General features: G+C 36.0%; 1 protein-coding gene across 4 annotated transcripts in view; it reads right to left on the bottom strand.

The window, feature by feature from the left end:
* Window positions 1-928: 928 nt before the first annotated feature.
* CACNA2D1 (calcium voltage-gated channel auxiliary subunit alpha2delta 1) overlaps window positions 929-25,891 on the bottom strand; it is a 437,667-nt gene continuing 412,704 nt past the window's right edge. For 3 of the 4 annotated variants that reach the window (XM_086609980.1, XM_086609982.1, XM_086609983.1), the window contains 14 exons: window positions 24,168-24,252; window positions 23,894-23,956; window positions 22,798-22,901; window positions 21,426-21,512; window positions 20,991-21,058; window positions 19,644-19,682; window positions 18,311-18,382; window positions 17,549-17,701; window positions 17,395-17,447; window positions 15,235-15,290; window positions 14,964-15,093; window positions 12,860-12,972; window positions 9,712-9,794; window positions 929-1,045 (listed from right to left, as the gene is read on the bottom strand). In XM_086609980.1, the coding sequence (XP_086466106.1) occupies window positions 929-1,045; window positions 9,712-9,794; window positions 12,860-12,972; window positions 14,964-15,093; window positions 15,235-15,290; window positions 17,395-17,447; window positions 17,549-17,701; window positions 18,311-18,382; window positions 19,644-19,682; window positions 20,991-21,058; window positions 21,426-21,512; window positions 22,798-22,901; window positions 23,894-23,956; window positions 24,168-24,252 (1,223 nt within the window). Of the gene's footprint in view, window positions 1,046-8,307; window positions 8,397-9,711; window positions 9,795-12,859; window positions 12,973-14,963; window positions 15,094-15,234; window positions 15,291-17,394; window positions 17,448-17,548; window positions 17,702-18,310; window positions 18,383-19,643; window positions 19,683-20,990; window positions 21,059-21,425; window positions 21,513-22,797; window positions 22,902-23,893; window positions 23,957-24,167; window positions 24,253-25,891 lie in introns of all 4 variants that reach the window. The other variant, XM_086609981.1, reaches the window with a different exon arrangement.

The following is a 25,891-nucleotide window of genomic DNA, read 5'->3' as shown; positions in this document are numbered from 1 at the left end:
AGCATCATCATCATGCAAAATACCCTTGGAAACCAACGTTCAAGTATCACAAAGACATTTTTTATTCACAAGCATTTTTTGTTTGAGCCTTTGAAGGATTCCATTAGCTTTACATATAACTGCATTGTGAAAACGAAGTGAATATTACATTGAAATTAACATTTTTCTGACAGAAGATGACACCAAGTTTAAGATGAGAATCACTTTTTAGTTAAACTCTCAAGCACCTTTATATTTTTAAAAACAGAAGTTTCCGTCCTTCCTTCCTTCCTTCCTTCCTTCCTTCCTTCCTTCCTTCCAACTAATGATTTATCAACCTATCAAAACCGAGCTGGCTACATGATTCATTTTGAAAGAATAAAGCATTTCAGTCATGCTGAACTTCCGATGAAGACTAGCCAATATTTTCATTTTACTCAACTAGTTTGGACAAAACTGATGTTCAAAGCAGCCATCATGGTGCTGGTAATGCATATGGGGAAGTACGCTTTCTTTTTTCTTTTTCCTTTTTTTTTTTTTTTTTAAATAAATGTTCATGTAAAAGAATATAAATCTTCAAGATACCCAAAGCTTAAAAGAAATCAAAATCATATACATAAGCTATTGTCAGGGGAGCCCTTTTACATGAAGTCATCAGGATTGCAACAACAAACAAATGAAAAAAAAATAATCTTAGATTCCCCAATGAAGCTCGTACAGAATTCTGTTCGGATGGCATAGATGATGCAGCATTCACACACATTTAAGGATCTGACACTCCAACATGCAGCCACCGTGGGTGCCTTTATGAGTCTCACAACGAGTGATAACCAGACACGAGCACTGCTGTTCTGCTGCTGTCTGAATAGCTGACCCTTTTTAAAATGAAACTGAGGCTATCATTTTGGCCGGGTCTTGATTAAGTTTTGCAGGTTTTGGTTTAGCAAGGTCATAACTGGCAGTGTCTGCTGCCAGATAACAGCCAAAGCAGGACCAGCTGAATTCCTACCATAGACCACAGTGATGGACTCAGACCAGAGACACCACCGCAGTCGGCTGAATCCTCCTGTTGACAAGAAAAGAAATAATTTAACATGAATTACAATTAAATTTCCTGAGAAGTAATCTACATTTCAGTTTTCAACATTGTGAACTATCTTTGAGGCATCCTTTTTGGTCCTACATGTGCTATTTTGCCTAGAATAACAACAACGTAATTCCTGAAAGTTTCTGATTTTTGATACAAAGAATGGCATTACTACATTAACTATAAGCATGGGAGGATTAAATACTTGCAAGGCTTATTGCAGTCACTTATGAACTAGATGGGATACTTACACAATCAAGAAATGCTATGGGATATACCTAGAGGCTCCAGTAAACCACATCTATATTCCTTAAAATTACATCAATTTGGAAATTTTGAGTATGACTTTATTGCAAGGAACCATGGAAGAACAGATAACTTTTCAAGATTGGAGAACAAATACCAGAACATGTTCATGTTTGTTTCATCAACATGGTCGCACACTAAAAAGAATATGCTCTGTAGGTGAAGATATGATCAAAGAGAATGAAAATCTTTGTCTCTGATGCTGTATTCTGTGTTCTGTTGGCTTTTTGTACATGTCGGATGCAGTCTTTAGAGAAGACACCCTCCACTCTGAGGTGTCACTCTGAGCTGTACTGCTCTGTCATGCATCAGTGGACCTAACTATTCATTATGCCACATAGCAATCACGCCTCTTTTCCCCATTCCTCTTTACCGTTAATTGCTGTTATTTTGTCCCACTTTGCCTACAAGGCACAATATCTTCCACATTATGGACTTATTCATTAGTTCGGCTGAAATACATTTGATATCTGTTCTGGAGTCAGTAACTTCTTTATATCTTCTTGTTTCTCAGGACTGATAGAATCTATGTTTAGCTATCTAAAACACCAGGACAATGTTCCAGCCATCCCCTGCACTGCTCTGTCCACTGAGTCTGAGATTGACGGGGAGCTCTGAAGGCTGAAAATATTTGTTCTTCCTCTTGTTTTCACTGTATTCTGTACCCATAGTATAAAAAGACACTTTCCATTTTTCCAAGAGATCCCAAGCCTCCAAGAAGACAACAGCGTAGGTGGGAAGGGATTTAGGTTTATTAAGAACTGGGGAAACTTCTTGAACAAGAGGAACACGTACAGGGAAGGACAGACTGCACTTTAACAGTAATAGTGCCTGGCTTCTGCCACAGAAATTAAAGAGGATTTAGAACAGAAAGCAGAGGAAAGCCAACCAGCATGGAACAGCTCCTGGTTCAGATTGATATGCCACTAGGGCATATGTAACTAATAGTCCATGTGCCTCAGAAAAGGCTAGGGTGGGGGGTGGAGATAAAAAGTACAATCAGGATAAATAAGGAAGGGTCATTAAAACATCATTAATTTACTGGCACATCCTTAAGCAAAAGTTTCAAGTGCTTCTACACCAGTGCTAGGAACATAAAATTAAGATGGGGGAATGAAGACAAGTCAACAGTGAACCATCCCAAAACAATAAACATATCAGAAACCTGGTGGAAGGAGAATGATCAGTAGGACAGAGCATCGTCAGGATGCCAACTTTGTAAGAATGGCAGTGTAGGACATACAGCAGAAGGGTAGTATGCAAAGGACAGTACAAAGAGTAATAGCATAAAAGTATTACAAGAAAAGGAGAGTGAGAAGGAATCTCCATGGGCAAGAAATTTCAGAGTCTAACATTAGGATTGCACTGCTGACTACTTGATCAAAGAGACAATATCAGTCATGAAATGTTATGTGAGGTTAGTTGGAGAAGCCGCATATAGACTGGATCAATGCCTTATCAAAAAGAAATGTAGAAACAACATATTTGGATATGATAAGTAACTGCATTTTTGAACAAACAGTCTTTGAATCTTTGCTGGTGCATGACACCCTCTTCAAAATTATTAGTAGAGACCTGCTCTGTATAGCTCTAGCAGCTCTGAAGACCACATTGCAATAAGATTTAGCATCACTGTGTGAGAGATCAGGCCAAACAAATTCAAAGGATACCTATTTCAAGGAAGGGAACTATGTGAAAATTATCAAGAGCAGTTAAAAAAAAACAACTCCAAAACTAAGAAAACAGAAAAAAAAAAAAAACCTTAACAAACAAACAAATAAAACCCCAGAAAGTAGGAAAAAAACTAGAAGAAGCATCTCAGTAAGTCCTTCACAAGGATCCAGATATTTAGGAATATTGCATTAGATATCCAGGTAAAATTAATGCCGCGTTTAGAAAAACCTCCCACCCACTCCTCTCCTCCAAAAACCCAACCTTGAAACAAATGAAAAAACACCAACTCCCACTCCACCCCCCCAAAAAAAAAACCCAAATCAAATCAAAACTACAAAGAAACACCCCTGCATGAATCAATAGGGAAATTAAGTACGCTGTCATAAGGAAAAGGTCAGTATTTAAGAAATCAAGTTTACTCAAATGAGCAAGAACAGGAAAGTACATAAAAATGGCAGATTAGATATAAACAGGAAATTAGGAGGGCTGATGAAGAATTTTTGATGACCTCCCTGCAAAATATGCTGAAAATGATAGTAGGAAGTTTTGAATAAATCAAAAGCACAAATCCAAATACAGAATAGGGCAACTGCTCTATAACAGAGGTGTAAAGAGAGAACCTGGGGATTACAGGGCATAGCAAAGGACTTCAACGAGTTCTTTGTGTCAGTTTTAAGGGGTGAAGACTATAATGAGATTCCCACCACAAACAATGCATTCTTTAAAGCAGAGAGGTCAGAGAAATTAGAATCAGATTGGAATAAATATATGAAAAATCAGATAAAGCAGACAAATTAAACTCAACATGTCATCAGGAATTACAGTCTTCACCAACAGTCTCCTTTAGAAACTTGGATTAAAAAAAAAAAAGAAACAAAACCCAGCATTCAAGTTCAATAGTATCCATCCCTAGACAGGTCTCTGTCATCTGTTAGCTTTATAATTTAGTTCGGTAATTTTGGCTTAGGCTTTTTTTTTTTTTTTTTCAGTTGATTGCACTCTACAAGTTCAAAATTCCTAAGGTTTCTGGTCAACAAGCAAGTCATAAGTGAACTCTGCTGCACCAGATTTGGAGTAGGATGCTAAGATTTGAAGATGCACTGAACTTTCTGGTTTATTTAGTTTGGCTCTGTCCCTTTTTACATCTGCATTGTGTCTTGTCATGTAGCTTTATTTCTATCCAAAGCACCTAAAAATAACTCTGTTGCTTCTTCCTCTCAGTGAGTACCACCAGAAACAGAACTATTAGTAAAGGTTTCTTCTCATATGAATTCAGTGAACAGCAACTCTTGGTATTTAAGATTCTTATCACTGAAATTAGAAGAGTCATTTTGAAGAAATAGCCTAAAGTAAAGCACAAGGTTTAAAATTTTCCAACAGAGGGGAGATGTCTGGAGAGTAAGAAGTAAATTGAAGATCTTAAAAAAAAAATCTGCATAATAGGAAGGGGAAAATATCATTATAGAGAAATGGCATCCATTATGGATACAAAGTAGATGGACGTCCACTACTCAGCTTTCAAGTCACCTTCTGCATTAGACCAAATATTGGGTAAATGATGTTGACGAATTAATCCTATCACTATATATACTCGAAAAAACTCCATTGTGTTGCCTATTGGTATTTGTTTTTTGAGATTTTTTTTTTTTAAACTACATCACAATTTATGGGCACTGTTTTTACATTCAACAGTTATACTAGGTAATATTTCTATTAGATTGAAAAGAAATATTTCAATATCTTTTGCTCTCTCCCTAAGACTACACAGAACAGTTTTTAAAAGATTCACAACTTCACAACAGCAGAGAACGTCTTCGAAGCCTCATGCAGGGGAAGCATCTTCTTATTATGAATGACAGCGTTAAACTGTATTAGCCAAAAGTATACAAGGTTTATATACATATTTCAAGGTTGGTGAGATTTTAACCTCATACAGATCAGTCATATTGCATTTCTGAGGTTTGTAGACCAATTTGCAGTGGTAAACCAGCAGTTCTGCCAAGAACAATTTCTAAATATTCTCTCTGGAATCAGTTTTCTTTTGTGTTCTAAGCCAAGAGAAAAATAGTAGTGGCAAAGAAGGTACAATAAATCCTACCTAAATTTCTTTTTCCTACCCAGAATTGCACACTGTAACCTTCTTGTGTGCTTTAACTACTGTGAAAATTACAAAAAATACATTAAGAAAAAAAAAAGGAGAAAAATTGATTACATGCTGATTTACATCAATTTGAAAAATCAATAGTTTTATGGAAATGATTGGGATCTCATCATTAATTTGGAAACAGATTAAGCAAAATTTCAGTTTTGAATAGTCTTCAAAATGTCTTTTTCGAAAACACTTCCCCTATTCCTGAGCTATAAGAAAACTTTTCAACTGTTTTCCGTAAATGTTATTTTTGAGATTTCTTATCAAATTTCTTAAAATTATTTACATAGCATAATTTTATCTTATCTTTATCTTATCTATCTTTACTTCTGCAATTAAGACACTGAACTACTTTTAAGCAGTTTCACTGAAATTTTCCAGCCCATTACATTAGTCACATAGAAAACCTGAATAATCAATAGATCTGTTGGGGATGTCCTCTCTTTGTTGTCTTCAAAGTAATATTCTGTACACTATTTCTTTTTGAAGAGAGAAAGAACTGGGAAAAAAATTGGAAAGACTCTTCTTTAGCCAGTTTCATTTCATCAGAAGTATATCAGAAATCTCTTGCCTTAATAAGCCACATGTCAAATTTCCTTGCATGCTTGAGGTAGAGAAGCATCAAATCCAAATGTCACCTCCGTCATGTCATGCCTTACTATGATAACTCTAGAGAGGGTTATTTTACAACATCATACACTGTGAAAATTATTCAGCCCTTGCAGAATGGAAATGAATGCTTTTATAAAACCATATATTCATTGTTAAGTATCAAACCCACATATTCACTGCTACATATTGACATTTCCGTGAAGGCAGTGTCAGTCCACAATTTTAAAGATACACATGGAAATATAAATACCTATATATACACATACATGTATAAATCTATATACATACTTGCTACTTCTTTAGAAGTTCACTGTAATTATTTAATGTATTAAAACTTTGTCTTGATACCGTAATCATTCATCAGAACCCATCGTGCTACACTGACTACAAAAAGGATAAAACAACAATATCTGCCAAAGAGCTTCTGATATGACCTTTGACATCAAGTGGTTACCTGAAAGTTATACCTTTTATAAGCATAAATTTAAAATGCTTCGTATTGCATGGAGAACACCTTTGCTTTTACTGGAGTCATTTCAAGTTCCCGTGTATGGTCTTTTATAAATCTTGTGTTACCCTCCTTTGTCTGGACTACCACACAAAGCTGTCAAGGCCTTACAGCTGCTCATATTCAGGTCAGAGGCACAGCCAGTCCCATCAAGATGGGTACAGCTGTCTGAGCTGCTAATCAAAGCTCCAACTGACATCCCTGGGAGCTGATGGAAGTAAGACATTCCTAGAAGGGACTAAAAACTTGTAGAGTTCTTCTCTTTATTCTCACGCATGCTAAAAAAAAACAACCTGTGCATGTACAAAGTAAGAGCAAGCTCTTCAAGGGGATGATAAAGACTATTTTGTTATCCTCAAGGAAAAAAAAAATAAAGCTGCCGTTATTGAACTTGATCAGCTGGTTTATATCTGTGTTGGCTTCAGTGATTTTAATAAAACTACACAGATTAATGTCCAGTGAGAACCCGTTTCCCAAGTCAGAAAGTTATTAAAAACAGGATGAATGAACAAAATTACCTTTATAACTTTCTGCTGCCAAAAGTCTATCAGCTAAAATTATATTTCATGGGTTTCCCAGTATTTTGGTTTGCCTTCTTGAGCAGAAAGACCATTTTGGACATAAAGAATTCAGCTCAAGGTGAGTCTCTGCTGCTTTATGTACATTGGACAGTAGCTTTTTAATTAAAATAAGGTTACTTGCAGAGCAAATTGCATGAGTACGAACATGAGATGTTAATCTTCTGGATTTCAATGTGAAATCCAACTGGCTTGGGGGAAGGGACTTTCACCCTTCCTTACAACCTTCAGCCATGGCTGTGCAAGTTCTGAGATTTGCTAGAAATGAGATCATTTAAATACAGAACAAGAAACTTCAAAATTACTCAAATACAGTTGTTAAACTGAACTTCGAGATTTTTCACTGATGTTCAAGTGATATTAATTGAGCCTTCCCCAAATATAAAGAGAATACAAATTATTGAGAAAATGAGTGTTCTAGGTTGTTACAATTTTCAATATTTTACTACACTAACTCTGAAAAATGACCCCTAAGTTGCCATTTCAGCCTCTCAGTTGGCTTCACTTTGATAGATATGTCAGTATCTCCCTCTAGTGGTTTTCTGAGTAATAATATTGATCAGAAACCCCTCCGGCAAACAAGGTAATGAATTTTATTCTCTTTAGATCAGTAGTTCTCTTCCACACATGTCACTAGCACACACTAGCACAGCAGTGCACACTCTCACACCATTAAATGCAACACAGTCTAAAACACCAAGGCTTTCGTTGTGAATCCCAGAGTCTGCACTAGGTCCAACATCCATATATTTCGTTAGAAAAAAAAAATCTCACCTTCTGCTGTACTTAGGCAATGAATTTGTTTAGGTTGCAAAAAATAAAAAGCAAAAATATGATTTTACTGAATTCATAGTTTAACCAAATTGATGCACACTATTACTTTCCATCGTTAACATCTGAGCTAATTTGAATGCAGTGAAAACTCCTTACTCTTCTCAATAGCAACACTTACTCTTGCAGAAAGCACTCATCCTTAGTATCCCTAAGTGCAGCTTTATTTTCACACGTATTATGGTCTTTTCTAGTCACTTTGCATCTTTGTTTGTCTCTCTGCAGAAAACTTTCTTCTTCCGTTTCATTTTAACAGGGACAAGGGAAAAATGTTTTGGGGGGAATGACACTGACTCAACTGATACCTGTGCAATCGCAAAGAGTCGACCATATAAACTCAACAGGTTCCCATGTCTTTGTATTTGCTATGGGAGAGGCCCTTGTGTTCTGTAAATGTGATTTATAAGGCTCCTGACAGGGTTTTTTCATGTTTAATTTCCCTTAATATTGCAATAGTAATTTGCTCCAGATTGTCGCTTTTGGGACTCGCTTCATTCTGTTTTCTTTCGTATACTTAGTAAGTAAAAAAGTCTGCTAATTTTTAAGCCAAGAACAAAACAAAAAATTAGAGAAAGTAACTGACCATCCACACCACATGAAAACTTGCAGAAAAATGAAGATAGGAGCGGACGTCATGGCAGAGGCACGACTCGTTGTGCATATAGGCTGATCCTAATAATAACGGGCAAAGTAGCAAGTAGAGGAAAGGAAAGAAAACACAGAAAAAAAGACACACAAGATGAGATATCATGCAGATTGCTGGCAGTTAGCAGAGTTAATGTGAAAGCATCCACCCAAGAGCAAGAGATTTACAGCAAATTTTGCAAATAAACTTAACCAAAACAATCCACTGTTACGAAACACATGACTTACACACTGATTAGCACATCAAGCTAGTGAGCAAGAGTTGTACTTTCACACACAATCATATCAGAAGGATTTGGAATATTTACAATGGCTAAATAGTTTTGGGATGTATTTTCAACTTTGTTTAACCTTTGTTGGCCAGTAAGAAGATTTCCTTTTTAAATTAAATTTTGTTTGCTAGAAAAATGCATTGAATACCAACTGGCTGGACTTTTTTAATACCACTGACATCTCAGTAATTGTGCCTCATTAAAGAAAAGCAGAGAATATACTGGAACAAAACTTGGTATACAGCAGTTATAGCCAACTAACTGCACTAGTTTTGGACAACCTTTCCTTTGCATAAACGGGATGAGGCATTACAAATGCATGTTAAAAATATTTTTTTATATAATGGCAGGTACTTCCCTGTTCAATACTTTTTGTCTTGAAATTTATTCTGAACAACTCAAATTCAACATATTCTCTGTCATGCAGTATTTTGAAAGGTAAGACAGAGAGTATATTCAAATAATTTATATATATGGCACAGGTATAATCTTTTCTCCTTCAAAACTGAGATGTATACAATATAGGGAGTAATAAACAGCATAATTTTGCTGATCGCGGTAAAGTAATGCACTTTTATATCTGTTAAAAATGTGATGTAAGGTCAATACAGGTTTGCAGAATTTCTAAGAGGAACAACATCCTAAACCAGAGATAATGTTTTTAATCATTTAATCAACACAAATAATGTTTGGAAACAGTAATATAAAAATACTACTTCTAAGCCAGGATTATCATCTATTTGTGAAAGCCATAGAAGAACTGAATTTCACAGCACCGTACAGAGACCATCACTTTTATAATCACTGGTGTTTAGGTTTTTTTTTTAGTGGGAATCATGTGTGAAAGTGCAATGGTTATAGGAAAGGCAGATAAGAAAGCAGCTGTTAATTTTATGTTAATCATGGGATACTTGAAATAGAGTGGCTATGGTCTCGAGTGAACAGTATGTTTAGTGATAGATAGGTTACCAGGCACCAAGGTACGTTTAAACATAGTTTCACTGCTCTTCTGAAATAGCTCTACAATTGTTTTCAAAGAGAGTCCTAAAATCTTACAAGTTCAATTTTACCTGTTTGGCTTCATCGAAACAGACATCAGGACCCTTTCTGTATCTAGGTTGTTTGACCATTTCACAAGGATTTGGCCCTTCATCTGTTTCTCTGGTTAAGGAGTGTGACTGGTTTTTGTGCATCGTATATTAGCAGGGTTAACATTCTGGTTTCACTTTCATAGAAGAAGAGAAATTCTAGAATTAGAATTAGAATTAGAAATATGCTAATTCAGATAGTGGTGAAATAAACATCAATAGTCACAGTTCTTTGTTTAAATTAAAGAAACCAAACCAACCCCTCCAGATAAACTGAAATCAAGTACCTCCTTTTTTTTTTTTACACTGTCTTAATCAAGAAAATAGACATCCTGCATGACTTTTTAGAACCAGTACTTCCAGAACCATACACAAAATAAAAATAAAAGCTGAGTTTTTTTTAAGATTTTCTGTATTGCTTTTATTACCATTGCATAAATATTACAGAAAATACTTGATAAAACAGTAAACTTTCAATGGTGCTGATTGGTTATAGCATATGTTAACATTGAGTTATTCTACTAAAATGAAGATACATAGCAAAAGTGAGGAAGTCTGTTTGGAAAATTGATGCCATATATAGGATGAAAATTGCAGTGAAGTCCTGTAAGAAGTACTGGTTTTATCATGTGTACATCTATATTACCCCAAATGTCATAGACAAGATCATCCCACTGTAGGCTTTGATAGTAAATGACAGAAAACCTGATCAGATCTCATTGGCATTTCAGTGATGAAGGGAGGCAGAGAAAATGCTGTCCAAACTAAGAGCAGAACAGCAGGATAGAAATGGGAGCAGTGACATGCTATTAATTAGCTAACTGTAAACATGAGCTAATGCTTTTGCTTACATCTCTGAAATCTGTAATTGCTGATATTTAAGTGTAAATACTATTCTCCAAATTTGCCACAGGCTAACAAGGGGCACAAGTCACTGCAGCATACTTGAACAGCACGGATATGGTAAAGTGCAAAACCCTCTTCTGTTGAAACCTGCCTATATTACCACTCAGTATGTCAAGCTTTTTTATTCTGCTGTTGGTAGTACACACATTAAAGCTAAACTAGAGTGGTTTAAAAAAACTGAGCACCAAAACTTTACTTATCTTAGTAGCTCTAACTTGAAGCAATCCTATTCACGTGCTACTGTGGAGTACTACAGCAGCTTTACTGCAATGAGATGCCCAATGGAAGAGAAGGCAAGAGGATGGGAATTTTACTCTACAGATCTACATCTGTCTTCATTCAGATGGTATCAGATTCACCTCCCCTTTCCTCTGCTGGCACCCAGCTGAAAGGGAAGTCGAAACGTAGAAATATTCTAAAAGGCCATGTGCACAAGTAAAGCTGTACCAGCCAGAAGGGAGTCTGATAATAACCATCTGAATAGCACCCAAAGGTCATTCCGTTTGCTTCTGTGATGTCATGCTACATCTGCGTTTCACAACGTACCTTAGTTATAGAAAAGAGAGAATAGCTTAGTACTGCATAGTTGGAACTAAAATAAAATAGTTCATTTAGTCAATACCAGCCCACCAAGAAGCTCTGGCTGCCAGTCATTTACTGCTTTCCAGAAGGTTTGGGCCCCACAAGGAAATGCAAGTCATGTGTCCATTTCCCATCAAACGTGCTTCATTTTCTATAGTGAGTGCTCTCTATAAATTCAGACAGTGGTAGCAGTTAATCAAACTGTCATGGACTGGAGCCCATCAGAATATTAGGCTGTGTTTACACAGTTCTGTGATGACATGGATATTGCTTCCACCCCAATGTAACTTCCTTTTCAGCTCAAGCATAGAAGGAATTCCAGTTTTATTGATGTGGCAATGGACACCTTGCTTGTGCCAAAGAAACACAATCATCTCTACCATTAGCTGCTTTCTTTCAGGAATTGGAGAGGCTATCTCAACTAACTTCTTGACATCACCAAAGGTATAACTAATTGTTTTCCATATTCTGTCATAATAGTCCTAATTAGGATTGATTTAACATCTCTGGCGTGCTATCCTCAAGCATACGTAGAAGACAAAAATTGAGGTGAAGTTCTCCTAGTCTAGAATATGTATATGTTGGTTTTACATATTTCCATCACCATCACCTATAGATACCTATTGGAGTGAACAGGCTAAAAGTACAGAGATTGGCATGAAGGTGGTTGTAAATTAGAACAACCTTTCACATGCTTTTAATTTTAATGTGTATGTTGCAAAGAGTCAGCTTTGCACGTATGCCACCCATGTCTCCAGCTAGCTCTAAAGAAATTCTACACTAGCAGCTGGATAAACTTTAGCCTTTGATGGTTAAAGCAGTTTCCACAAGAAGTGAGCAGTTCTCATTGGCACTGAGCACACACTAAAGTGCCTCCATCACTTCACCTCAGTGTTGCAGGCATCAGTGCAGCATCTCAACTTTTCCTGACCACTCTTATCTTTGTGTTGCCCTTGTTTGTTATTTCTCTAGACAGACATACCTTTGTCTTTTCTAAAGGCTGAACAAACCCATGACTCTCAGGCTCCCCTTGCCTGTGCTGTGCTCCAGATGACAATCACCTTGGCAGTCCTTCACTGGACAGTATGTCAGTGTGGTACTGGGAAGCCCCAAACTGTACACAGCACTCCAGATGTGGTCTCACCAGTGCTGACGAGATGGGATGGATCAATTCTCCCAACCTGCTGACTACACTCTTGTTAACATAGCCCAGGACATGACTGGCCCTCTTTAGTGCTAGGCACAGTGGCAACTGATGTTCAACTTCTTGTCTATCATGATCCTCAAGTCCTTTTCTGCAAAGCTGTTTCTAGTCACTCCGCTCCCAGCCTGTCCAGCTGCATGTCATTATTCTGTCCTGGATCCAGGACATTGTATCTGTCTTTTGGAAACTTCATTCAGCTCCTGTGAGACCATTTCTGTTTAGTACCTTGCAAATAACGACTTTGCTCTCTACCTCAATGACTGCTGCCTCAGATGATTTGTGATATCATCCACAGATATCTGCTGCTTCAAGTACCCCAATGGCAATCATGCTACTAATACGTACATAAATAGGCCATTTTTTTTCCCCAAGTATATTCCAGCATGTCATAGCCAAAAATCAATCCACACTACTAAATAACATGATTTTAAAGGATACCCGGCTTCTCTGCTTGCATCAGTGGCTTTGGGTCACAGGAGCGGCACAGCAGTTGGCTGTCACTAATAATAAATACTAGATTGGTGTTTGAAATCTTCTCTGCATGATAAAGTCTGGAAAAAAAGCCAATAAAAACTTACGTATAAATGAAGCAAGGAAATCTGTATTTGAGAAGGACACACAGAATTGGAATAAAAGTAACCCAACTTCACAGATTCAGTCTGCCTGCTACTATTTATCTTTTCCATTAATGAACAGCAAGAAACATTTATAACAAATTTTGTAATCTTTTTGACATTTCCATGGCTCCCTCTTTCAACTAGACTTATTAGTGGAAAAAATGGAGAAGAGCATAAAATGACTTTTACTGAGTTAATAGCTAGCTCTGTGCTGCTACAACAGTAGCTGTACTGAGAAATAAGATCAGTTCAGCATCGATTCCTCCCCTAACATCACTGAGAAAACCCCCAATCACAAGAACAAATGAAACCCCAACACATAAACCTGTCTGTAAGAAGGGTGAGAAGGAGGGTTAGGGTGTCAATGCTGTGTATTGGATGTGTATTTGTTGTATTTTTATGTCCACATAATTCCACAAAATGCCTTTAAGTCAGTAGGGTCATTTTCAATTTATAAATAATTGAATAGGCAGCATTAGACAGATACAGAAGATACTATACTTCATGCCTAAGATACTAAAGGTAAAGATATTTCTGGATTTTTCAAGGTTAATTCTCATGTATTTTAAAATCACTGGAAAGGCAGACAGACCTTCAAAAAAGCAGAGGAAAAATTCTTAATATTTCTTTGTCATTAATAAAATATATTCTACCTCTCAAAGAGAGGTAAATTCAAGATGATGGAACACGTTAATTGCTTTAATAGATTCTAAATAAATTTTCATACATCTATAAAATAATAAGCAAATCTTTCAAAGAGGTGGTTACCACTCTATATGCAGAGTTTTATTACTTAGATGTGAATCGATGGTACTATTTCTGAAATTTCAGATGACGAGTTCATACCACTGATTGGGTACAATAAGAGGACAAAATACCTGCTAATTAAATAACTGATGTTGTGATTGTGTATCTGCTGGTTTTAACCAGCTTAAATTGTCCTTTCTTACTCATTCCCACACTGCGGCACTATTTTTGCAGTATTGGCATAATAATTTCTTTAGTCTTTCAGTAAATTGAACTAAAGAACACTTCTGAAAACTCTCCAGATTGACAAAAACAAACAATATACAACCAAAAACCAAACCGAAAACCTCAGCTTAATGAGTTTTTTCCACAACCAGCTATCATGCAAACACATACTGGCAACATGGAGGAGGAAGTATGAAAGTGGGAAAAAATTTCTGTGTGTTTGTCCTCTGTCTTTCTTTCCTGGCTTGAAATATTGTCTTCAAGGAGTTTGAAATCTGACTGTTAACTTTAATTTCTAAGACATTTTCAGAAGCTCCTAGTGTATGCAAACTTTCAATCCAGCAGGCTTTTGTATGAAACACAGAACCAGGTCCAAGTTGCTGTGTTTCTGAAGTATCTGAGTGTTTTAACGTAACATCAAACGTCATCTTGAATAGGCACATGGAGCCTGAAGAGTAATTCTTTTAATCACAGAACAAAACAGGTTAATAAGACCCACAGCTCTTAAATCATGAGTGCTATTGACTAGAAGTAAATTTGAAGTTAAATTGTGTAATCTTCTTGATTATCAAAAATTCCAATACATAATCAGATTAAGGAAAATAATCTCCTCCTGAATATTGCAGAATGCCTTTGAGTTCACGTAACAAGTAAAAGAAAACAAATTGTAACAGTGATAGAAATAAAATTTTTATGGAGCGTATACGGACTATAAATAAAAAATACGACTGAAATATTTCTATGATTCTTTAATTATTAAAATTAAGATTAATGCTAAACATTTAAAAGAGAGAGCAATTTATCATTTTACTGCCTATATACTTATTTGTCTTCTTTATGTAAGTTTAGTGTAATTAATCTAAAATACATTTTTTGTTCTTATAAAAGTGTCATTATCTTTTGTAAAATAAATGAATATCTAAAAGTTATTATTCATATTGAAGAAATTTTACCTGGAGCAGTTTATACAGTCTACAATCCCACCAAAGGATTTATCATCATTTTCAAAGAAATACTGAGTTTGCTCAGTGATACAGCTTGTTTTAGGCAGGGCGGCACCGAAATCATCATCTTCCATATCAGCTGACAGAAAGAAGACAATAAATAAATAAACAACAATGTTTTCAAGTCACAGTTGCAATGGGGAGATCCACATATGGCCCCCAGTCTAGATTCTTCCCTTCTACTTCACTCAAAGTTGACTTTAACATTCTCTCAACTTACCTGCTTCAAGAAAACGTGGAAAAGTCAAGCTCAAAAACAGCTGCTGTAAGATAGACCTGAACACAGAAAGATAATATATTTTGGTAAAGGCTCTTTGTCTTCTTCGTATTTTAATCGCATCCTTAAAAACTACTCAAATAAGAGTTATTAACAACAAAATCATCATGGCTTATTGTGTTTTTGTGAATTATTAAAGTTGTGTTTCTTTAAACCTTACAGTTTGGCTCTGGTTTTCTTTTCACACTTTCTCCCAGGTCTTCTTTCACATTAATATTTTGTTCTGCTGTTGAGATTTGCTATCATTTATGCCCATAACTCGCATAATGAAAATGTTATCATGCTATCCATGTCCTCCTTTACACCTCTGCAGGAGGTGGAAGAGGCATGTTGGCGTTCCTCTAACACTTAAACCAATCAGAACTACTTTTGAACACACTCAGGGAAAATGCTCCTGAATTAGATACTTTACACTGATTAAGGTTCATTAAATTGCTGAGAAGGAGACAAACACTAGAATATCACAAGTATATTATAAAAATCTTTACTGTAGCAGCTGACTTTTAAAATCATCTCTATTCCTGCTCTTGAGGTATGGAATATATTTTCCTCCTAGATGCTGCTGAAACACTTAGGCTTAAAGAGCTCCATTTATTTCAAATTATTTTTCTTCACTCATGATCGTGTTTTTCCTATTTTATTTACTTGAAGCAAATAGGCAAGAATTGCAACAATTATATTCCTTGACTCTCTGCTTCTGCTTAAATCTTTCTAAGTTGTAGTTTCCTGTCGTCATGTTTTAGGTTTGCTTCTTCCGACAAATACGACCTGATCTCTCCTCATCTCATTCTGTTCTAATCCTGTTCTGCAGAGAGAAGGGACTGTGTAATTTTATTCGTCTTCCAAGATTTTTCCTTTTCTCCTTATCCAGCATGATCCATGTGTACAGAAACTAGATCTGTCTGTCACCTTTCCAGTGGAGGCATTGCCTGCAGCAACTCTGGCTTCACTTCCACAGCTTTGTGCCTTGAATCATCAGACAGACAGCGCACCCACCGTCATGGATGAGAAGAGACTTGATGCCCTTCAACAGTGATGCAATTTGCTGACAGGAAATAGTAATCCTTCATAAGGGCTTACTACAGAATTTACAGGGAACTGAGGGAAAAACGCAGCCTGAGAAAACTGTAAAATCTTCTGAGTTAAAATAGCGTGAAGGAGAAATGATACGTACTTTCTTAACTAAATGCTGACGTATCTCATATAAATTTTGAAAACTATCACTCACACCTTTATCCTACATTGTTGCCTGAAATACTATAGTTTTCTTTAATAACCTGGTTTCTCTTATGTCCTTGCATTTGCTTCTGCCAGGTGCCTCACTGAATCCATTTTTGGTCAGCCCTTTTTACTCTGCTTGCTTAATGGCCTTCTCTGCCTGCTTCTGACCTAGATTCCATTAAAAGCATGTCCACAGAAAGTACTTTCATGCGGCCCTTTCAAGTTAGACATCACACAGAATAAACCTCAGGTCTAAATTGAGTCCAGACCACTGAGTCTGATTTGAACACTGATAAACTAAAGTTTCTCTATTTGAGAAGAGCTCAAGTTTCTCTTCTGGATTATTTCCCATACCCAGTTTTTGAGGTTTGCTGTTGTCCAAGAAAACTGAGATTATTGCTGTTGCTGTTAACAAAATGTAACCAACAATAAAACCCAACATAAGAACCTTCATAGTGCTATCCGTGAGAAAATTACTATATGTTTGTTCAGCTGCTACATGTTTTAACTCTTAGCTTCATAAAGTAGATAATTTCATCTGGCTTGGTAATTATTATAAAAAATACGCTTCATGAAACTTTAGAAAAAGGAATAGACAGTCTCCAAGGGTGCAATTCACACCAATGCAAAAGTATCACATCAGTCACAGTTACTTATCCCCATTTGGTGCCGTGGTAAGTAGCTGATAGGGATGTCTATCTATGTGGCTCTAAAACAGATAAAACTATTTCTGTGTCTATTATTAATAATGCATAAACCAAAGCCAAAAGAAAAGAAAGCTCCTAAGTGGATCTTTAGTTTTAAAATGTATGCAGCATTGTGATGGTGAAAGATAAACCTAATTACTGGTGTAATCCAGATTTCTGACGCGCTTGCACTTACCAAGCAGCTGCTGAAGCCCACCATCCTAGATGCAAAATATCTGTTATTGTAGGCTGGAAAGAAAAAACAACAAGCAAACACGAGATTATGTTATTGGTATAAACATCTGTAGACTTTTAAGGGAATGTCAGTCACCTCACAAGGAACTACTGACCACATAAGCAGAACGAAGTCCGGCTCCTTGCTTTGGTTCTTCTTCAGGATCGCAGACCGACTGATAGTCATACGACTTGTTAAAGGCATACAGGGACATGTTAATCAGGTTTCGCATCAGGCCAGGATCAATTTCACCAAAGAATCTTCCAATCTGAAGAAGAAGAACATATGGAGATAAGTTAAAGTATTTCTACATATTTTTCTCATTAAAAAATGAACAGTTCAAATTTCTGCCTCTCCCTATTTTTTCCTCTACGCAACCATCCAGTTGTTCTGTTTATGTATTTCTTCCTTTCTTTGACTATTTCTCTCCTAAAACCTTGGTTGGAGAACTCCAGTTAGTCAGTAATTGTTAAAGGCACTATCAATGAGACCACCCTGCTTGGGAAAGAGCAAGAGGAATGTGAGAAAGAAGGTGTGTGGATGCCATACTACTTGCACCATAGGTCCCGCAGCAGCCTACTAGCCTAATGGCAGAGCACAAAGAATGCAACTGGGTAGAAGTTTGGCATCTTGAACAATAAATAAGACTGTGAAAAAGACTAACAAAATAACTGCAATTTCTGATATGGCAATTTTTTTTTTGTGATTCAGAAATGTTTTTCAATTTCTGACCCACTCTTTCAAAGTCTGATGGGCACAATATATATACAAATAAATAAAAGAAAGAGTATGTTCTTAGTGCAAACTGAGACAGAAATGATATTTTTTTCTTATACAACTTCTCCCTATTGTGTACTGTATTTAAAAATATACATACCTGTTGTGTATATTCATCCCGATTTGACATCAAAAGAAATCCACCGTCGTCAAGGATAACACAGTCCACATGCTATTACAAGAAATTGAAATATGTTTTGCAGGAAGGATTTGTCAAGAGAACACTTTGTAAGAAACTATTTTTTGTTCAACACTTCAGAAATATCTTCACATCTATGTGGCTTAGGCTAAATCACCACCCCATAGCCAAGGGCCAATACTAAGCTATAAAAGTAGCATTATCAATATTATAATAAGTTTGTACAGATCAAAGGCTTATTTGCGGCTTAAATTCATAAAAGTTGTTTTGTAAATTCTTATTTACTCAATACTTTGTTAGCTCTTAGAGCGCTATATCCTTATTAAATCTGATTATAATTGAATCTCAACTCGTAATACAGCACTACAACTTCTTGCATGCTTCAGCCATGCTTAAAGTCCTTTTCTATTTTCAGCTTTTAATGGTAAAAATCTTAAAGGCAGATTCTCAGCTTGCTAGTCATACTTATTTTCACTTGCCAAGGACTGTAGTGAGTTTCTTCCAGGTGTCAGGTGCAGGAATGGGAAGCCCACTGGTTCCCTATGCCTTGCACTTTGTAAAAGTTTCTTGCAGTCAGAGACTGGAGAGATAGTAGTGAAGCCAAATAGATAACCTCCCAGAGTATCCTTTTTGCTGTAACTCCTGCATTTAATGATCTTCACACTCCACAAAAGAACTCACAGAAGACCTGAGCAGGGAAACCTTTTAAGCTCACAACAGAATCTGATACTGTGAGAGTCTCTGAAGCTGTGCTCTGCTGAGTTCTAGCAGAGTTATGGGATCTCCAAATCCTGAACAGGCTGGGAATAGAGGAAAGGAGAATGACTGATGACTGTTGAAGGGCACATCACGTACTCTGGTGTTTTTCAGTTTGCATTTACTCTTCTCTAAGATACTCTTCTAGATTTATTTTTCTCAGATTTGTTTTTTTTTATTAATATTGCCTTTCCTACAATTCGCCTCTTGCTTAGAAAGTTGCCATTATCTTTGTCACACATTTTTCTTCACATCACTCTCTATTACTCTTACTCTACTGTGTTTTTTTCCCTTCCCTCTCGTTCTCATAACCTCATTGCGATCATTTTTGACCAACCACTTCACTTGACTTTCACACCCTCTTTCACCCCTCCTCTCCTAATCTTCATCTCTTTCTCAAGGCACAAATGACTAAGTCCTGTTTTCTGTAAAATTAATCTTCAAATAATAATGATAGAATAGTGTCTTAGAAAAATCTAGAGAGAATTAGTGAATTTTCATAATCTGCCAAATATTCATAAACTGAACATATTCTTACCATGCTGTTTCTCTCACAGCCACAGATTTCACTGTTGCACTGAAAAACAGAAGTATAGTAATCTTCACAAAATGTTTCAAAGGAAACTGTATTTCATAGTGATGTTAATCAATCAAGACAAGAACAAGTGATTTGATTTTCAAAATCTGTATATTAATAAAAGCTAATTTTAAGTGCTTGTCATTTATCAGAAATATCTCTGTGAACAACCTTTATTCAGTAATTATCAACAGCACAATCTCTACTGTTTTCATGAAGTCTCTGGTACATCTCCCTTTTTAAGAATGCTGAATATATTGGAGATAAATAGTTTGGGGGACTTGTCAGGATGTCCATGTTTGGAGTATAAAGTAAAAAAGAAATAATATATGCATTTCCTTGTGTTTGGGGTATGGAAAGAAAACCCAGAAAACATAATGCCAAGTATCTTTTTTTGACCATGAAAAGCTTCATGGGCCTCAAAGCATGGGAATGTCATGCAATTAAGGAAGCTCTCCATCCCCAGTTAGCTTTTATGGCTTTGATTACTAGCATGTTTTCCTCTTCTTGCAATATGTGGATACCTATACACATAACTGTCTCCTTGCATTATGTCCTGAGTAAAACAACTAACAGATAAGTCATTCATCCCAAATTAATTCTGAGCTCTTTCTTTCTCTTTTCAGTTATGTCTTTTTGTCCTTAACTATTTTGACATTTAGGCAATGCATTTGCCTACCTGTTGAACTACAGCTCTAACACCTACAACGGTCAGACACTTACTGATTCTCTTAATATACAGCCAGTCAAGCAACATTGTCTCATCCAACTGTTCCATATTTGTCTTCATTTCATGCCTCTCTTTTCCCAATGTACTATTAATTCCTTAGCTTTTCCTTCCATTTAACCTTTCCTCCTTCCCATTTACACCTAAGCCTTAGATGCAAGGAATGAAAGGGTTAAGCACCTATTTCATAAAGTTCTGCTAAAATGCTCTGATGTTGGTTGCGATATAAATCCTAACCGTTCACTGCTTACCCATCTTCCATATTAACTAAAAATAGATTCACCAATTTTTTTGCAGATTTTATTCACTGCTACAGCATAATCTTAGTAGCAAGTCTACTGGTTAGAATATGTCACTTTTCTTTGTCTTTATCTATGTCCTATAATTATGAAAGCAAGACATACAAAATATAGCCTATTTCAACATAGATTTATTTTGTGCATTCGGATGCTTTAAATACAACAACTACTTGGTGACTATGCATCGATATGATTCTGACACAAAAAGCTGTTAGACCTATTTGCATCTGAAGCTTTGAGAAATGCAAATAAAGTTCAAAAAAGACTTGGTCAACTGCTTACCAGACTCTTGATTGTGGTTTTTGTGAAATTTTCCATCCAGCTGGTTGCGTCAATTTTTATTCCAACAACTGACAAGAAATACATGAAAGTCTTTTTTAGTAAAATGAAAAAAAAAAAAAAGGTAACTGTAGAATCCTAAAAAAAAGGGGGAAATTATAATAACATCTAAATTATTAAACTGGAAAAGGATAAAATATGAGTTTTGCTTAGTTGTCTGACCACTAACACCCTTCATGAGACTAATAAATTAAGCATTCTTACTCAAACACAACCAGATCTTGGCTTGATTTCCTCTAGCAAGATTAAAACAGTCTCAAAGAAAAGAATGTTATTTAAAATGAAGCTACTTTGAAATCTCAATTAAATTTCTAATTCACTGTTGAGCACCAACCAAATAACTAATTTATTTAGATTTTCAGCAGCACTCTATCTTACCTGCTGGTTTCAGAAGCTTCCCATTAATTGTTATTTCCACAGCCTTGCTTACCATAATACCTGTTTCATAGCTATTGGCACCACTTTCTGAGAGTACAGGAATGGGGTAAAAAAAAGAAAAAAAGGTTAGGGTGATATAAAAGCCCCTTCCTTTGAAACTGAAATTAATGATTATTCAAATACCTAGACTGATTTAAAAAAAAATCCTTATTGAAAAGCACTGACCCAGTTGTTCTATGCATTTATCACCTGTGATAGCTCAGATCACCAACATCTGGATGACTAAGAGGAATGCTTTTGTTTACTTTTCTTCATTCACTTTTTCTACATGGTTTCACTGCTTCATAAAGTTACTGTAGCCTTTTTTTTTTTTTTTTTTCTGCAAGCAGAGCCATGAATACCTTTACACATGTGAGCAGCTCTGTTAAAACCAGGATCAGAGCCAAAGATTTTATCCTGCTGTCGTCTGTGTATTTTTCAATGCAGGGTATACTGACACCACTCACTAACCAACAATTACTTCTCTGACGGACTTCAGCCTGTTTTCAACACTGCTTAGTATGAAAAAGCAAGTTAAAAGTACATTCCCTGGAGCTCTTTGAGGAACAACAAAGGCTTCAGGGAATTTACTTAATTACCTTGTTAATATTTTATTGAGAAAAGATGCAATAAATAAGTATGAAATAACAGCAATAAAAGTTCCCATATGTTTAAGAGAGGAGTATGTCATTTGTGGTAGCATCTGCTTTTAGACAAGCTTGACAAGGTTAATGCTGCTCACATCAGTAACGAGCACTTACTATTGTGTATATAAAGGTTTTAAATATCACAGTATTTCAGACAAACTGGTTTTGGTGAGTAATGGCAATTTGAGACAGAATTCAAAAGCAGTTTAAATTAAGCAGGAGTGCAGTGGACAGAGTTGTGGTCTCTGGACCCTTATACCTGCTCTCCCAAATTAGGTCTGGTGCTGAGGAAGTATCGAGAACTTGGCACAAATAAAGCTTTTTTAGGTAGTGTTATTGTCCCCGAGTGCAATTTTCTTTCACTTCCTTTAAAAATAATTCTGCCAGAGCATCTTTGTAAAACAGTGTTTCAGTATAATAAATGAACCGCAGTACTCTGCATGTTTTCAACTTTGTTAATTTTGAGCATGTAGGGCCACCAGAGTCAATGACAAATGTTGATGACCCTTGTTTAGAGCCCTCAGAGCTACCTTTCCCTTAATAATGGGTGGTGTCCCAAGATGTTTTTCTTTATGAAATGTCCACTTGCATCCTTTGTCAGTGACCTCAACTGGTGTGGGAAACTTCCACAAGCACACTTATATTGGACCAGCTAGCTTTGACTTTTCAAAACAGTGTTGACTTACTGTTGTAGTACGGAGCTGTGAAAATATAGTTGTCATTATCTAAACTCCGTTTATAGAAGCTGACTTCATAAGTTTCAGCATTTTCCAACCAATCTTCTCCTGCCCTAATCACAAAAACATAGCAATCAAAAAAAGATGGTTAGAGTCTCACTAAAGGTGTGCTGCAGGGGTTTTTTTTAATGTTTAACAGTTGGAAATGTGAGATTCATTCATACGGTCCTCAGACTTTGTCAGCTTTCATTACCATTAACCATGTCACCTGGTTAACTGCCAGATGTAATTATTAAAAAAAAAACAACACAACTCTGGGAGAAAAAAAAGAAAATGGCATTCTTGGAACAACACAGATCATAACTCATCATTTTTAGATACATTGAGGCAAATATGTGCAACAAAATATAAACAAACCTTTATAGCCCATGCTATCTTTTGAGAAATCATTCCAAAAGATTTCATATTAATAACAGCAAAACAAAAAGGAAACTGAATTAGAGAATAAAATTAATTGGCGTTCTCCCATTTTGGGAAAATACAGAATAACCTAAGAAAATAGATAAATTTGCCATTTACCAGCATATCTGTACTGGTACCCTCACTATTCCCAGTCACTGATGGGCGTTTTTAGTTGATTATATGACGACTTTCACATTCCCTTTTTGCCCTTTGGTAATGATGCATTTTTCTCTCATGAAGTCCCTGGATCATTTGGTTGGCTCCTATTAGTCCAAAAAAAACCCAAACACCTCACTGCGTTACAATATTTGGAGCCTGCCAGCCTGCCAAACAAATGAGTGCTTAGGAGTAATTAGGGATTAGCATGGCCCCACTACTACAAGAGTACTGCTTTTACTGCTACTCTACACTGATTAGAAACCGGGATTATACGGATGTGCTATGGAAATAACGTTACAGATCAGTTTCAAGCAGTGACACAGGTAAAATCAAAGAAAACCAAGACATGCAATTCATTTCATAGTTATCAGTACAGAATAGACTGTAGGAAAAGATGTTTTTCATCCAATAGATCCATTATTTAACATTCCACCCCTTCAGGTTTCAAAATTATCGTGTTGTACTATCTTATAATAATTGTTACCTTTTTGGGAACACTCTAGTAATTCCACCGTCTGTAACGACAAACTGTGCAACAACTCCATCACTGTAAACAAAAGTAAGATTTAAAATGAACACTAACTGAAATTCTCACAAGTTCCTATGTGAAGGGTTGCCATTTAAGCGTGTAACTGTGATTAAATATCTATCCCTTGTAAACATTAACTGTATATCTGTACATATACACACGTATATTATTTTATTACCAAACTTTGAAATGCATAACAAAAATCACAGTCAATAAAAAGAGTACTTACAGAGACAGTTTACTCCAATAATTTTGGGCAAGTTCATTTGTAAATCCTGCATCCAGCAAAACTCTGATGATCATATCAGTATTACCTATCAAAAGAGTTAAGACACTCATCTGAAATCATATGACATGGAGTTTCATTAAATGGCTAACATGAAATTCTGATTTGTCAAGATGATACAGACAAAAAACCCAGGCTATTTCTATCAGACATACTGTCAAAGTTCAAATCAAGTGATTACTGTCAAGTACTTACCGTTAAATAGATTGGTCTCACACTGTTGACTTCACTTAAACTTTTCCTTCATTGTATTCTAAAAAACTATCTTTGTGCCATAGGAATAAGTGAGGTGAAAGGTACAGGTCCCAGCTTTGTAAAGCCCCTATGTTAAATTTGGAAATTAACCTATTTTTAAAGCATGTTTTCATTCAAACACTTTTTACCTCAAAGGATGCAACGAAATAACACAATTCTTGCTCTGAATACTTACTCTTACATGCTACAAAAATGGAGATAATTCAACTACAACATACGTATATTTAAATGCATTAAGCCCTGGCCTCTCAAAATATCTATTTGCCATTAGAAAATGGGTACAGGGAAATAAATAAAAAAAAAAAAAAGAATTAGTGGCTTAGATGGTTATGATATTTTAAAATATCTTTGAAAAGATGGTTTAAGTCAGTGCTTCTGATGCATCTTTTTCAGTACCACTTTTCAAGAGAAATTTCAAGAACAGTCAACAGAAGTGCACACTTTAATAACAGTTTTATCACTATGGAAAATAAAACAGCTAAACTGGAGCTGAATAATGTAAAGGGAAAACCCGGCTCTTGGTCTTCGAAGTCACACAGTAAATCAGTGTTAGAACCATGACTGAAACCTTCAGCTCCGAATTCTGCCAAACCCCAGCCGCTCAGCCTTGCTGAGGAGACCGAAAACCCCTTCTGGGGAAAAATAAAAACACAAACCACCAATTTTTCTTCAGTTTTGCTCTACAGAGATGCATGACATGCACTGTGCTTCATCCTAAGTCCCAGATTTCCAGAAAACTGATATTGAGCTTTTTTAAAAAATATATCCTGATTCAATCTGTTTTCACAAAACAAATCAATAGGGACATGTGTTTGGGTATTGGAAAGCTTTGTAAGCTTTAGCAAAAAGGCTTTTTCATAAAATCCACTGAAGCCTGAAAGTGTGAGCATGCTATGCACAGAGCCAGCAGCTCTGATTTACCAGCAGGAAGCACTGTCCCAGATAATCTTAATACGTTAATTTAAATCTCAACAGATACATTTAACATGACTTATCTACATAAACCTGTTAAACTGCATCGAATGTCACAGATTCACCTTCCCTATTCACATGCATAACGTCAGAGTACAGTATGTAATACAAGTTAGGGTACTGTTTCAAAAATATTTCTTCAGCTGGAAGTACGGACAAAACCCCACTAATGAACATAAGGATGAAATTTGGAGGGTCTTGCTGCATTCACATTTTCCTATAAATTGAATTGAAATTCTGCCTGAATATAAACATCAAAATATCTTTCTAGAGTGATATTTATCTCTGCTAATGTAGACTCCTAATATTTTACTGGATTCATCTTTTGTTTGGGATCCCCTTATACCAATAATTTGATAACATTTTGGCGTAAGTACTTACTAAGCCCTAGTGTATACTACAATATCACTAATGTGTCCTCAATATTCACTTACATAACT

This window comes from Tauraco erythrolophus, chromosome 4, assembly GCF_009769465.1.
Source record: "Tauraco erythrolophus isolate bTauEry1 chromosome 4, bTauEry1.pri, whole genome shotgun sequence".
NCBI lineage: Eukaryota > Metazoa > Chordata > Aves > Musophagiformes > Musophagidae > Tauraco > Tauraco erythrolophus.
Note: the sequence above shows the minus strand (reverse complement) of the source record. Positions and strands in the feature narration are given on the sequence as shown.